This window comes from Rhincodon typus, chromosome 33, assembly GCF_021869965.1.
Source record: "Rhincodon typus isolate 14 chromosome 33, sRhiTyp1.1, whole genome shotgun sequence".
Taxonomy (NCBI): Eukaryota; Metazoa; Chordata; class Chondrichthyes; order Orectolobiformes; family Rhincodontidae; genus Rhincodon; species Rhincodon typus.
In genome coordinates this window covers 7,767,561-7,783,549 of record NC_063364.1, presented here as the reverse complement: position 1 = coordinate 7,783,549, position 15,989 = coordinate 7,767,561, and the positions used below count along the sequence as shown (strand labels likewise).

At 42.9% G+C, this 15,989-nt stretch overlaps 1 protein-coding gene across 2 annotated transcripts in view; it reads left to right on the top strand.

The window, feature by feature from the left end:
• LOC109928625 (transmembrane 6 superfamily member 1) overlaps nucleotides 1-15,989 on the top strand; it is a 72,315-nt gene that overhangs the window by 31,772 nt on the left and 24,554 nt on the right. For both annotated transcript variants that reach the window (XM_020528552.2, XM_048616128.1), the window contains exons 7-8: nucleotides 9,255-9,359; nucleotides 11,108-11,200. In XM_020528552.2, coding sequence (XP_020384141.1) covers nucleotides 9,255-9,359; nucleotides 11,108-11,200 — 198 coding nt within the window. The remainder of the gene's footprint in view (nucleotides 1-9,254; nucleotides 9,360-11,107; nucleotides 11,201-15,989) is intronic.

Below are 15,989 nucleotides of genomic sequence, written 5' to 3'. Positions count from 1 at the left end.
GGAGATATAATGACAGTTCCCTGGAGTTACTGCCCAGTCCTGTAGGGAGCAGGGGCCATACCTTTCCCCAGTAATGGGAGGAAGGAAACTGAACTGCTCACAAGGCAGTATGGTTGGAGGAGGGCTAGGGCATCCAACATGGTGGGCAGCAGGTACCATCTATCACATTGGTATGGGCAGCAAGAGGTGCATCCAGGGTTCGAGTGTTTGTGAGTGTAAAGCGAGGGTCTAACACATTTCCTTTACCGAGTTGGTTCGTCCTCAGTATGGCTGGTGCTTACCAGATGTGCACCCTGAGTGATATTATTCCGATTGCCTCTCTGCCCCGTCCCACTTTGTGGCTGCTTGAAATGAGCCATTGGCACAGAAACTGAGTGACAGAGAGAACTAGGGTTTCAGCTATATAATTCTTTGAAAGTTGCATCGAAGGTAGACAGGGTGGTTAAGATCGCTTTTAGCACACTTGCCTTCATTGCTCAGACAATGTTGGGATGTCAGGTTGCAGTTGAACAGGACTTTGAAGAGGCCACTTCTGGAGTACTGTGTCCAGTCTGGTCGCCCTGTTGTAGGAAGGATATAGAGTCATAGTCATATAGCATGAAAATAGACCCTGCGGTCCAAACAGTCTATGCTGAACATAATCCCAAACTAAACTAGTCCCACCTGTCTGCTCCTGGCCCATATCCCACCAAACCTTTCCTATTCATGTACTTCTCCAAATGTCTTTTAAACGTTGTAATTGTACCCACATCCACCACTTCATCAGGAAGTTTGTTCCACATGTGAACCACCTTCTGTGTAAAAAATTTGCCCCTCATGTCTTTTTAAAATCTTTCTCCTCTCACCTTAAAAATGTGCCCCATAGTCTTGATTATTAAATTGGAGAGGATACAGAAAAAATTTACCAGGATGTTACCAGGACTGGAGAGTTTGAGTTATAAGGAAAGGCTGGATAAGCTGGGACTTACTTCACTGGAGCATGGGAGGTTGAGGGGGTGACCCTATAGAAGTTTATAAAATCATGAGGGGCATAGGTAAGGTGAATAACAAAGGTCTTTTCCCTAGGGTGGGGGAGTTCAAAACTAGCGGGCATATTTTAAACTGAGAGGAGAAAGATTTAAAAGGGACCTGAGGGGCAACTTTTGCACACAGAGGGTGGGTCATATGTGGAATGAGCTGCCCGAGGAAGTCGTAGATGCAGGTACAGTTACAACATTTAAAAAGCATTTGGACAGGTACTTGAATAGGAAAGGTTTAGAGGGATATGGGCTAAATGCAGGCAAATGGGACCAGTTTAGTTTGGGAAACTTGGTCGGCGTGAATGAGTTGGCCTGAAGGGTCTGTACCCATACTGTATGACTCTATTACTATAACTCTGTGTCAATCCTGGTAGGAAACGTCATGTGGACAGTGGAACAGCTCTCTCTTTGGTAAAGGGAAACTTCTCCCATTCAGAACTTGGTAAGGTTTGTGTCATTTTCTTGTGGATGGTTGAGTAATATCTTAAATGCTACGTCCTTCTCAAATGTCATTTTCTCTACTACCTTCCATGTTGTGTACCTCCTCCTCGATTGAAATGCTATAGATGTTACTCACAACCTCTTAATGTGGATGCAGGGGTAACACAAATGTCTCTGTGGTTTCACAGGCCATGAGGCTGTCAAACTCACTGAGGCCCCAACGCAACTTAAAATCAAAAACTCAAGTAGTCATTTCTCCAGTCTGCAGGCTTCAGAATCATTTGCCAGTGTGAGGTGCATCACGCAGTGCACTAGCTGCCCTTCCCTTGGAGCCTGGGGTCATGACCCCAGATATAGCAATGACCTGTCAGATCACTGACATGTTACATGTGGAAGGCATCAGTCCTGAATGGAAATAACATGGCAACTATTTGTAGGTGCAGCAGGTAAATAAGAAGGCAGTTGGAATATTGACCTTCATTGCTAGACAGATGGAGTTTAAAAACAGTGAGGTTATGCAGAAGCTGTGTAGGGTGCTGGTGAGGCCACTCCTAGAGTACTGTGTACAGTTTTGGTCTCCTTACTTGAGAAAGGATGTACTGGCACTGGAGGAGGTGGGGTAGTGGGCAGAGGAGGCTTATAGGTTGATTCCAGAGTTGAGAGAGATGTCTTATGAGGAGAGATTGAGTAGACAGGGATTATACTCATTAGTAAGAACTGCAGATGCTGGAGTCAGATTCAACACAGTGTGGAGCTGGAGGAACATAGCAGGTCAGGCAGCATCAGAGGAGCAGGAGAGTCGACATTTTGGGTCGGGACCCTTCATCAGGGCCTGCTGAAGGGTCCTGACCCGAAACGTCAACTTTCCTGCTCCTCTCTTTTTTGCTGCCTGTTCCTCCAGCTCCACACTGTATTGACTTATACTCATTGGAATTGAATGAGGGGGTATCTTATAGAAACATATCAAATTATGAAGGGAATAAATAAGATAGAAGGGGGGAATTTGTTTCCACTGATGTGTGAAACTAGAACTAGGGTCTTGGTGAATCTGTGGAATTCCCAGCTCAGTGAAGCAAAGATGGATAGATTTTTGAACTGCAAAGGAATTAAGGTGAGCATGCGCGTAAGTGGAGCTGAGGCCATGAAAAGATCAGCCATGATCTTATTGAATGGTAGAGCTGGCATGACAGGCCAGATGGCCTACTCCTGCTCCTATTTCTTACATTCTTGTGTTCTAACTATTATTGGGTGAAAATCTGGTGGAAATGCATTCCATTCTTACAAAGCACTGCTGCTGGACATGATTTATGCAAATACATCACAGAACAGGCAGAAAGTTGGTATTAAATTACATTAAACCTTGCTAGTTTTCAGCTTCCCTATTGCAGTTTACCATCGGTATAACATGCCACAAGGCGCTAAGTTAGGATCCACTGCAGTGATTGAATTGCAGGTCTGTCCTTGTGTGCTCTGCTGGGAGATGGAGTTGAGACAGAGGTAGGTAAACGAGAAGACATGGTACACCTTTTGGATGGTGGACTTGCTGAGGGGGAATCAGCAGTTTTCTCAAACTGCCCAAATGTTAGATCCTTGTCTGAAATAATTCCCAGCTGAACTGTTTCAGTAATTTGTCAGGTTACAAAAAAGTGAAAATGAACAAAAATGATATTCCATGTTGATTGGTATTCAAACTTCTGATCGAGAGATTTGTGATAAGCAAAGCCATCTGTGTGTGCTTTTCTTTAGCTCGATTTCCTGTATGTTGGAAGCAAATACACAAATAGACCCTAGATTAGGCATTCAGCTTAAACCACCACCAAAGAGTAAATAGTAGGAGGCTCTGACAAGAACTGTACTGAGTAACCGATTCCTTCACTGTGGTGTTAGCTTTGTACAGATTGACGCTGATTTACAGAACATGTGTTTGCTTTATGACATAACACAGTGCGGAGCTGGATGAACACAGCAGGCCAGGCAGCATCAGAGGAGCAGGAAAGCTGATGTTTCAGGTCGGGCCCGACCCAAAATGTCAGTTTTCCTGTACCTCTGATTCTGCCTGGCCTGCTGTGTTCCTCCAGCTCCACACTGTGTTATCTCTGACTCCAGCATTGGCAGTTCTTACTATCTCTGTTTGCTTTCTGAACTGTCATTTCGTAAGCCTTAATAGGATATGTTAAATCTTTATTTTGCTAAAGCTGTTTATCTTGCCAGGGTAATTTTTGAATGTTAGAATGTTTGTAAAACATTTTCCCATAAACAAATGTCTAATCTTGGTACAATGCGTTTAAGGTATTATAAATATTTAGAGCCTGTAATATTTATACAGGTGTGGAAAATGGTGCTAGTCTCTGTGGAATGTCCAGCATTTATTATTATTAGTTTACTTTATCACTTTGCAATAGTTTGAGACAAACAGGAACAGGGATGTTTAACTCCACCATTTCAGTTAGTCTTAACCGATCTGTACCTGGTCAGATAGTAGAATAGGGGGAGGCAATGGCCCAGTGGTATTGTTCTAATCCTGCCACGGCAGATGGTGGAATTTGAATTCAATAAATATCTGGAATTAAGAACCTAATCATGACCATGAATCCATTGTCGATTGTCAGGAAAAACCCTTCTGGTTCACTAATGTCCTTTAGGGAAGGAAACTGCCATCCTTACCTTGTCTGGCCTACGTGTGACTCTAGACCCACAACAATGTTGTTGGCTCTTAACTGCCCTCTGGGCAATTAGGGATGGGCAATAAATGCTGCCTGGCCGGCAACGCCCTCATCCCGTGAACGAATAAAGAAAAAAAAACCTCCGTTCTATTAATCCACCTTTACTCCACATCCCTTATTGAAGAAGCATCTATCAATCTCTGTCTTGAAAGCTTGAGTTCTACCAGCCTCCATAGCCTCCTTGGATGGAAAGTTCCAGATTTCTGCTGCCCATTGTGTGAAAGAATGTTTCCTGATTTCCCTCCTAAATGGCTTATCTCTAATTGACAGAGGATGCCCCATAATTATTGATCGTCCCCACCAGAGGAAGTAGCTTTTAACATTTACACTATAAAATCAGTTTAACATTTTAAACATCTTGATCAGATCACCCCCTCAATCAGTAAAACTCAAGTGTACACAAGCCAGGTTTCTGTAACCTGTCTATAAAATATAGTCCCCTTAAGAACTCATTTATGGATGAAGGCGTCGCTGGCTAGGCAGCATTTATTGTCCATCCCTAATTGCCCAGAAGGCAGTTATGAGTCAACCACATTGCTGTGGGTCTGGAGTCACATGTAGGCTAGACCAGGTAAGGATGGCAGTTTCCTTCCCTAAAGGACATTCGTGAACCAGGTGGGTTTTTCTGACAATCGACAATGGATTCATGGTCATTATTAGACTCTTAATTCCAGATTTTTTAAAATTGAATTGAAATTCTACCATCTGCATGTTGGGATTTGAACCTGGGTCATCAGAACATTATCTGGGTCTCTGGGTTAGCAGTCCAGCAGGCCATCACCTGAACCCCCACAATCTTTTATAAGTCTTTTATTTGTCTCTTACAAATATTGATGACTCAATGGCATTATTCACCCACCATATATGAAAAGTCCCTCCTTTCCTAATTTGTGTTTTGTTTAATCTTCATTATCAATTCATTTTGCAAACTTTGAAAAAAAGAATTTTTATTCAGTTTGAAAACTTCCATCCGTGATTTGTTTTAACATTTGAAAAACATTTGCTTGTGTGAGATCACATTTGTTTTTGTGCTTAACAGCTATCACATGTTTTGGAATTAACTATTTAACCATAACAGGATAAAATGCATTTAAATGTGAGTTGAATAAAGCTTTCAAGAGGTTCAGTGTGACACATCTAAAGACTGATGGACAGCAATGAATTATCTGCTGTTTCCAGTCCCATACGGATCGAATACATTGTGCAAATGTTTCCTACTCCATCGTGTAATCCTTTCAGAGGTGAAGAGAACAACCTTGAGATGCACAAAACTTTGGAAAATTCACACTGGTTCCCTTGTTGTTGAATCCAAACTGATCGGAGGGGGGGCATCCTACTCCTTAAAACCTTCCTCCCTCTTGTGAAAAATAGGCCCAGATCTCGCTTGAAGGAATTCAGCGAATCAGCATCCACTGCAGAAGCTGACAACCTGCTGAGTGAGTTCAGTATTCAGTGGGAGAAGAGGAACATACTCCCAGCATCTAACCTTTCCTGTCATTACACAGCTTTTAAGCCTGTCATTAATCCTCCCCAAACTATTCTGTTGAAGCGATGTATGCAAAAACAACTTAGTCACTTCATGCTGAAAATCTTGATTGAATCAGCCCACATTCGCAAGTCTTTAGACACTTGACTCCAACTATTCGCACACTGAGACTTTCCTTGTACTGGAATTTATCTAGTGACCCTCACCTGCACCCTTTCCAAAGTCTCAATATCATCCATTGTGTGAGGAGACTATAACTGAACTAAATATTCTAACTGAGACCTAACCAAGATCTTGCAAATGGGCAAAACATTTTATCATGAATAGTTCTATTAATACATCCTAGCACCTGATTTGCTACAACATCCCTGTATTGGTCATAAACCTTTTGAGATCAATGCACTATCATACGCACATCCCTTTCCTTCCAAATCAGTTTTAATATTTTATCTGAAGATTGTTCTTGTTCACCATTCACCCCATTCACATACATAATTTAAGACTTTTCTGTATTAAACCTAATTTGTTAATCACAGACCCAATGCCTCAACACATCCAGATCTGAATGTAGTCATTGAGCGTGGTCTACAGGCATGGCTTTTGCACATAGCTCTCTACTGTATGCACATTTACAGATCGATTCCCTTTAACAGTTATGCTCAGATCATTTGTTTTAGTAGCAAAGATCCTAAGAGTTATTCCTATGTGAAACCAGAGGTGTTTAGGTTCCAAGCAAAGTGAAAACAAGATTAGCGGTTGGATTGGAGGGTGATGTTGATCAGCAAGAATGGGAGATCTGGGACTGAAGTGAAAGTAAAGTGAGGGTGTGAGGGGAGGAGCACATGGGGATGGAAAGGGGTAGAAATGACCTGGCTGTTGCAATGGTTATGTGAGTGATAACGGGTCAGGTCTGAGCTCTGTAGTCCTGCCACATTCAGTCCTGAACAGTGGGGCACCATTAAACATCTCACATGAGCATGATGAATCACGAAAATCCCCATCGACAGTGGTACGCATCAGTGCAAAAGTAAAGACGGAAGCATTTTCATTCAGATGTGTGGAGTGCACCCTTACCGAGGGCTCCACCTTATCAGATGCTAACCTTCAACCAATCCAATTCTTTTCATGTGTTATAAATAGCTGAAAACACTGGAGATTGCAAAGGTTTGGACCCTGACATTCCAGCAGTAGCACTGAAGTCCCATGCTTTAGAACTAGCATCACCCCTAGCCAGGCAGTGCAGCTACAACACCGGCATCTGTGGAAAATTGCCTAGGTATTCCTATCCACAAAAGTAGGAGAAATTCAACCCGGCTTGTTACCACCCCATCAGTCTATTCTTGGCCATCAGCAGAATGATGGAGGGGTCGTTTACAGTGAGATCAGATTGCTGTTACTCAGCAATAAGCTGCTCGCTGATTCTCAGTTTGGGTTCTGTAGAGCCATTCAGCTCCCGTCGTTATTACAGCTAAAAGAGTTGAATTCCAGAGGTGAGGTGTGAGTGATTTTCCTTGACAGTAAGCCCGCATTTGACAGAGTATAGTGTCAAGGAGCCCCTGCAAAACACGGCTCAGTGGGAATAAGGGAAAAACAGTCCGCTGAGGAACGGGTGAGGTCAGGACCCTTGCAAAGAAGCAGAAAGACTGGCATGGGACCCAGGTATGCAGCATTGTGGTTAAAAAGGAGCAGTGAGAATACAGGGAAAATATTTTCTCATAAAGACAAAGGGTAAGACCATTACCTGAGAACACCAGATCTCAAAGGACATAAAGGTTAAGATTAAGAAAAGAAAGAGAAACTTATGGCAAATACTGAGGGCTCAATACTATCGCCCCTTGATGTTAAACAGCATAACCATCACTGAATCCCCCACGGGCAACATCCTGGGGGCTAGCTTTGTTGAGAAACTGAACTAACTACCCTTCTAAATAGTGTGGCTACAAGAGCAGGTCAGAGGCTGGGAATTTTGCGGTGAATAAATCACCTGACTCAACAAAGCCTGCACCCCCCCGCAACCCAGCCGCAAGGCATAATGCTGAAACACTCCGCTCGCCTGACCGAATGTTGGTCGAACAACATTCAAGAAGCTTGAACACCATCCAGGACAAAGTAACCTGTATTATTGACCCCCAATCCACATTTACTCCCTAACCTATCAATGCACAGTGATGGCAGTGTGTACCATCTACATGATACTTGCAGTTACTCAACAAGGCTCTTTAGGCAGAACTTTGCAAACCTGTGACATCCACCATCTAGAAGGACAAGTCAGCACATACATGGGAACACCACCAACTACAAGTTCCCCTCCAAGCCATGCCCTGACTTGGAAACATATCGCTGTTTCTTCAGTGTTGTTGGGTAAAGATGTCAGAACTTTACTTATTGTCTGTTTATTCATCTATCTGTCTGCCTGTCTGTCCATCCATCCATCTGTCCGTCCATCCATCCGTCCATCCAGCCCACGTATTCTTTTTGCAGGGTGTGGGTATTGCTGGCTGGCCAGCATTTCTTGCCCATCCCTAGTTGCCCTTGAGAAGGTGGTGGTGAGCTGCCTTCTTGAACTGCTGCAGTCCACCTGCTGTGCACTGCCTCACAATGTCCTTAGGGAGGGAATTCCAGGATTTTGGGCCAATTCGTCCTAATTGCATTGTGGGTCTATCTACACCAGATGGACTATAGCAATTCAAGAAGGCAGCTCCCCACTATGTTTTCAAGGACAATTAGGAATGGGACTGGCCAAGCACTGCCAACATATTCAGAAAGGACAAATTAAAACAAAATCAGCTTTAGTTTAATATGCTGCCTGTGATGCAATGAATGGGCATTGATTGAGTACATACCACGATCCCCCTTCCTTTTTCACTGGTTATCAAATTTAAATCCTGTTATGGTTAAACCAAACAATATAACATGTTTTGTAGAAGATTACTTCAACATTTGAATAGCTAAGAATTTAATGCTATACCTGATGTTCTACTTGCTTTGATATTGGAGCTTAAATTCTTGACTTGTTTGTACGATGCTCTTCAGTGTGCTCATTGATGAGGCTATTTAAAGAAGAAGTACTTGCATGATATATAGTGGCTTTCACAACCTTAGGATGCATCAAAATGCTTTACAGCAAACAATGCACTTAATTATATATCGCCACTGTTATAACGTCGGAAATGGAGACAGCGAGATTCTGAAAAAATAACCATGTGACAGTGAGCAGGTAATCTGTTTTACTGAAATCCCAGGACCCTATTCTTCAAAATTGTGTAATGAGATCCTTTACATCCACTGAAAACACAGCCTTGCTTACATATCCCATCCATGAGCCATCACCTCTTCCAGCAATACGCCAGGGTATCAGTGTGGGTTTTTGTGCTAGAGATTCTGAAGCAGGGACCTTCTGATTCGGAAAGAAGAGAGCTACCAGCAAGACTGACAGTTTCAAGTTAATTCTGGCAAAACAGTGGATAAATATCAAATGCATGCATTACATATTAATTCTCAGATATTTTCAGTCTTAAGTTTTGAACAGGTCTATTTGAAAAATAAGCTATTATTTCATTCTGTTACATTACTCCATTATTTCAGGCTATTGAAATTGTCCAAAAGAAGAACCTGCTACAGAGACCTCTTGATCTATTGTTGACCATTTCCCTCCTTCTTGTGATTGGGTTCAGCCTGTTCAGAGGATTGGTAAGAGAACCGTAAAAGATAACTTTCTTTATTTCTCAACCACCGCAATCATTGCAATGTCACAAGGAGTTGCAGTTTAAGAGGTTCGGTGGGTTTTGTTTCAAGTATTTTTCTTCCTGTGAATCAACTGCTGTTGAACTCTGGCCTGGATATTCCCTGTGAGTTTGGGAAAGCTGAGGTGCCTGCTATGGGAGAATGTGCCCTGGAAGTTGGAATTTTGGTTTTGAGGCAGCCAGTTTTACTGAGAGTCATGCTGGTGACCCCGGAATGCATGGCGAGTCCATTGGAGTGCGGCGGCAGGCTTGGCGAAAGGCCTGCTCTCATGTTCTATTGAGTTTTTTTCTAAAAAGTGATTAAAGCAGAAAACAGTCCCCTCTCCTCAACACTTGCCAACCTACAACTCTGTGCCCACTCCCTAAGGCACTTCCCAGCCCCTCATCAACACGTGCCAGCCTGTTCCCCAGCCCACCAGCCTTGCAACTCTGTTCGACTCGAAAGTTTATTCATTGAGCATCCACTATAGCCAGAATCTAGGACTCATGTTGAGATGAATGTTTGTGTTTGTTGAAGACTTTGTTTAAAAATAAACCTTTCATTCATAAAATCCTACTCACCATATTTACATTCCTTCAATTACATTACCTCTTTTAACAACAAGCATTTCACTCAACTGCATAATTCCCTGTAAGTAGTATTGGAAGTTCATAGTCCCACTTCAAAGAGTCTGTAACCTCTTCATGCTGTCAACAAAACTATGAAACGGCAGGCATCCTACTGTGATAACGAAAGGTTATGAATTGGTCCTGCAGCAGTTATACAGTAATGGAGATCCTGAGGGTTATGTGAGCCAATAGTATGACTGTTGTTAATAGTCCAGACCTTTCCAGACATTTTTTTCAATGTTTCAAAGGGCAAACATTTTAAATGCCTTGCAATGTCTGACAGTTCCTTTTGAAAGTTGCTATTGACAGCTCTTTTAACATTTTTTCCAAGTTCCTTTTGGCAGGTCCATTTGACACTTTTGACAGTTTCTTTTGACAAATTTGGTGACAGTTTCAATTATCTTGACAATTATATGCAGTTTTTACACAACATTCATGCCCACTTGCAACAATACCAGTGTGTACTGTTACCTCTTTCAAAGGGTAGTTCACTTCTTACAAAGGTCAGCTTAACTCCCCAGATGTATTGCCAGGGTCAGCTACAAAGTGGTACCTTAACTCTCCAAAAGGGTACCCTGGCTATCCAATGAACCCAGTAACCTCAGGACTGCTCCTAGCAGGTCTAACCTGCACATGCCATATTTTACACACCTGGATCACCAAGAACCAGAAAGAATAGGGCAACCTCTATGAGGAACTTCCTTCACAAACCCACACGTATGAAACAGGACCCACCCTCATAAAAATGGTAGATGCTGTGTTGGGAGTTGGGACTATTCTGCTACTTCTGCCATTTCCATTGCCTCTCCAAATCCAGGGCACAGTCTTTATTCCTTTCAATACTAAACTCTATAACTGGTGGCTATCTATGCACTGGCTTCAGGAACTCACTAATTCAGAACTCACATAGTCCTGCTGCAGTGAAACTGACCCAGTGACAAAACTGGGTAGTGGCTTTGTTGTAAATGTTACAACAAAGGAGTGTCAACTCTGAAAAGATGGTATAGCATCCAGCGTATTGGCCGTAGAGTTGAACTTTCCCGGTTATCTCAGCATACTGTACTAATTACATTTTAATGGCTATAGGTGGCTTTGGATTGTCCTATCAAGGTGTGTCGACAATATTTGCAGCTCCAGGAGCCATACCTGCGAGACCCTGCAGCCTACCCAAAGATACAGGTAAGATTGGACCATGGCTTAGGTTCGCCAGTCAAATAACATATTGTGCTAAGTAGGATGTAGAGGGAGAGATTAGTGTATGGAGCTTTACTCACTTGCAGAGAAATTGATCATCATGGCACCCATTTATAAACCTTGTGGGTGTTGAAATTTGGGCTCCCATTCTTCTCTTGGGCTATGCCAGCCACTCGATAGGAAATTAGTGTCTTTTACCTAAAACTAGAGTTAGAAGCTTTGCAAACCAAATTGAGGCTTCACCACTGGTTATAGGATCCACTGCCAAATTCAGAGTGGCACGATGGCTCACCCTGCCAGGGACCTGGGTTCGATTCCACCTTGGGTGACTGCCTGTGTGGAGTTTGCATGTTCTCCCTATGTCTGCATGGGTTTGTTCTGGTTTCCTCCCACAGTCCAAAGATGTGCAAGTTAAGTGGATTGGCCATGGGAATTACAGGGTTACAAGGATAGGGTGGGTGGTGGGATGCTATTCGGAGGGTTGGTGTGGACTCAATCAGCCAACTGGTCTGCTTCCATACTGCAGAGATTCTATGCAATTAGTCATGAAGTGGTAGAGGAAAGCAATGAGGGAAGAGAGTGGCATGATGGATACATTACTGGACCAGTGCTCTACAGACCCATGCTTATAATTTTTGAGGGCATGTGTTTGAATCCCACTGAGTTAATTGGTGAAATTTAAATTCAGTTGATTAAAAGTCTGGAATTTTAGGCTAGTCTCAGGAATGGTGAGCCATGAAAATATCTTTGATTGTTGTAAAAGCCCATTTGGTTCACTCATGTCCTTTTAGGGAATGAAATCTACCATCCTTACCTGGTCTGCCCTATAGGTAAGTCCACATCCACAATTCGTTCTGAATTGCTCTCTAAAAGGGTCTTGCAAGCCACAGGCTTCAAGGGCAATTAGGGGTGGTCAACAAATGCTGGCCCTGCCAGTGATGCCCACACCACGAAGGAATTAAATAAAACCTGCTGCTGTGAATGCTGTGCCCAGTTATTCCTCGTCTTCACAGTTTGAATCGATGAATCATTGGAAACCAGCACAATTTGTATTTCACTCCCACTGTTGTTGTCATTTGCCAATTGGAACCAAATCAGTCAGGAGTCACTAAACTCTCCCAGAAATGACAAGTGAAGATCAGTGTCCTGTTTATGAGTTACTTACATTGTGAGAGTTTCTTCACTTCAAAGCCTTTCACTGGCACTGAAGAGCTTAGACATTTCCTAATGTAAGGAGAGGTGCTATAGAAATCCAAGTGTGAACTTTCTTTTTTAGCATCAGCATCTGCTATTAGCCCTGGGCAGGAAGCATCAGTGTTGGCCAGGGAAAGGAAGGAAATGAATGAACAAAGAAAATGCAATGATTGTAGACATATTCGAAATACATCCATCAACAATACATGTCACTGGATGGGCCAGCATTAATTGCTCATCCCTAATTGCCACCTTCAGAAGGTGGTGGTGAGTAACCTTGAGCTCTTGTAATCCATGGGGTATTGTGACACCCACAGTGCTGTTTGGAAGGGAGTTCCAACATTTTGACCCAGTCAGAGTGAAGGAACAGCGATATATTTCTGAGCCAGGAAGGTGAGTGGCTTGGAGGGGAACTCGCAAGTGGTAGTGTTCTTGTGTAGCTGCTGTCCTTGTCCTTCTAGAAATCAGAATAAAAAGACTTAATGAGTATAATGATAGGAAAATAAACCAGGTTTCAGTTTCCTTGTGTTTTAAAAACTAATCTAACCAAAGTATTACTTTGAAGGAGATAAATCCAGATTGATAATTGCTTTTGGTGGGGAATATGGAAGCAAAAGCTATGTTTTTAAAATTATAGAATCATAGAGTCATATAGTATGGAAACAGACCCTTTGGTGCAACGTGTCCATGTCGGCCAGGTATCCCAAACTTAATTAGTCCCATTTGCCTGCATTTGGTCCATATCCCTCTAAACCTTTCCTATTCATGTAGCTGTTCAAATGTTTTTTAAATGTTGTAATTATCCCCACCTCTACCACGTCCTCTGGCGGTTCATTCCATACACACACCACCCTCTGTGTGAAAAAGTTACCCTTCAGGTCCCTTTTAAATCTTTCCCCTCTCACTTTAAATCTATGCCCTCTAGTTTTGTACTCCCCTAACTTCGGAAAAAGACCTTGGCTATTCACTTTATCTCATGATTTTATAAACCCCTATAAGGTCAACCCTCAGCTTCCGATGCTCCTGGGGAGAAAAGTTCCAGCCTAACCAGCCTCTCCTTATAACTCAAACCTACCAGTCCTGGCAACATCATTGTAAATTTTTTCTGCACCCTTTCTAGTTTCATAACATTCTTCCTATAGCAGGGTGATCAGAATTGAATGCAGTATTCCAAAAGTGGCCTCATCAATGTCCTGTACAAATGCAACAAGACACCCCAACTCCTATTCTCAATGCTCTGACCAATGAAGACAAGCGTACCAAACACCTTCTTCACCACCCTGTCTACATGCAATACTGCTTTCAAGTGGTTTCCTGCACCCCTATGTCTCTGTCCAACAACACTCCCCAGGCACCTACCATTAACAGTGTAACTCCTGCTCTGGTTTGCCTTACCAAAATGCAACACCTTGCATTTAATTTAAATAATTTTCTAATTATCTAATACCTAATTTAAACTCTATCTGCCACTTCTTGGCCTATTGGCCCATCTGTTCCAGATCTGTTTGTAATCCTCAGAGAACCTTCTTCACTGTCCACTATACCACCAATTGTGGTATCATCCACAAACTTACTTACCATACCTCCAATATTCTCATTCAAATTGTAGATAAAAATGATGACCATTAGTGGACTCAGAATTGATCCTTGCGGCATACCACTGGTCACAGGCCTCCAATCTGAACAATAACTCTCTACCACCACCTTCTCTCTTCCATCATCAAGCCAATTTTGTATCCAATTGGCTATGTCTCCCTGGATCACATGATCTAACCTTACTAACCAGTCTACCATACAGGATCTTATTGAAGACCCTGCTAAAGTCCATATAGACAATATCTACTGCTCCGCCTTCATCTATCTTCTTGGTAACCTCTTCAAAAAACTTTATTAAATTTGTGAGACTTGATTTCCCACACACAAAGCTACGCTAACTATCCCCAATCAATCCTGCCTTTCCAAATGCATGTAAATCCTATCTTTCGGAATCCCCTACAGCAACTTATCTACCATTAATGTCAGGCTGACTGGTCTATAGTTCACTGGCCTTTCCTTGCAGTCTTTCTTAAGTAATGGCACAACATTAGCCATCTCCAGTCTTCTGGCACCTCACCCATGGATGTCAATGATACAAATATCTCTGCAAGGGGTCACACAATCTCTTCCCTCACTTGTGTAACCAATGAGTGAAAACCACACAGTTTCCCTCTGGAATAAAATTTTAAGAAAATCAACCGGTTTGTCTTCTGCAACATCGCAGTCAAAACTTGCATTTTCAGTTATTTCTCAAATAAAACACATGTCCTTTCATGCCCCCAACTCTTGGAGAGATGAAACAGTATTTTTAAATGCATTTCATTTCAAGGTAAGCATGAGACACATACAATTAACAACCCAAAATTAGGTAGTCCTTACATTCATTCATTGTTGCTAAGCCATGCAGAAGTAAAGTCAGGAAGCATTTTTTCATTCAAAGGACAGTGGAAATCTTGAATTCTATAGATGATTACAATCATTGGAATCTCTGAAAAATGAGATTTACTCCAAAGGGAAGAGGGATTCAGAGAATGGCCTGCCTGTCACCCATATCTGACAGTCACTTGGAACCAGGTGATACAACTTCAAGAGGTTTAGGAGCAGGGATGGTTCTACTCTGAGCTGTGACATATGATGGAGTTTCACACTGTAGTGAATGGAACCAGGTGGATCTTGTTGACTAAGAGATCCTTGATTGAAGTTGTTAACCTAGGCCGATCAGGAAGCCCTGATTTACCAATAGAAGCAGGAGATTAGAATCTCATCAGTCAGCTGACTAACTCCGAGCTGGCTGGTCACAGCCAGTGTACTGTGGACAAGTAAATAAAGGGCGACTTGGTGATAGAATACTAGCCTCTGTGCAGTTATTTCAAACACCTTCCCACTCCTGCACAACTCAGGACTCTGCTGGCAGCTGGTGAGAATGGGGTGAAAGTAAGGGGTTTAAATTACATAGAATCATAGAATCCCTACAGTGTGGAAACAGGCCATTCACCCAACAAGCCCACACTGTCCTTCCGAAAAGCATCCCACACAGACCCATTCCCTACATTTCCCATGTCTAACCTACCTAACCTTAACATCCCTGGGCACTACGGGCAATTTAGCATGGCCAATCCCCCTAGCCTGCACGTCTTTGGACTGTGGGAGGAAACCGGAGCACCCGGAGGAAATCCACGCAGACACAGGGAGAATGTGCAAACTCCACACAGACCAAGAGTGGATTCCACCAAGGGTGGATTCGAACCCGGGTCCCTAGCGCTGTGAGGCAGCAGTGCTAACCACTGAGCCACCGTGCTGCCCTAAATGGAACGGTAAGGTGTGCCATTGCAGACTGCCTAACTGCCTCAACCGGTGTTTTTCATCTGTGATGGTGAATGTGGAGTCTATGCCACCCAGTGAAGGCGCCAAGTATAAGCTGATCCCTAAGGTTGGGCTTATGGGACTCCCACTACCAAATGGACCCCTCCTCCTTCAGTGGAGAGGGCACCCTGGCTTGAGGAACCTTTCTATCCACTCATTGGTGCCCCCACTTGCCGTCACT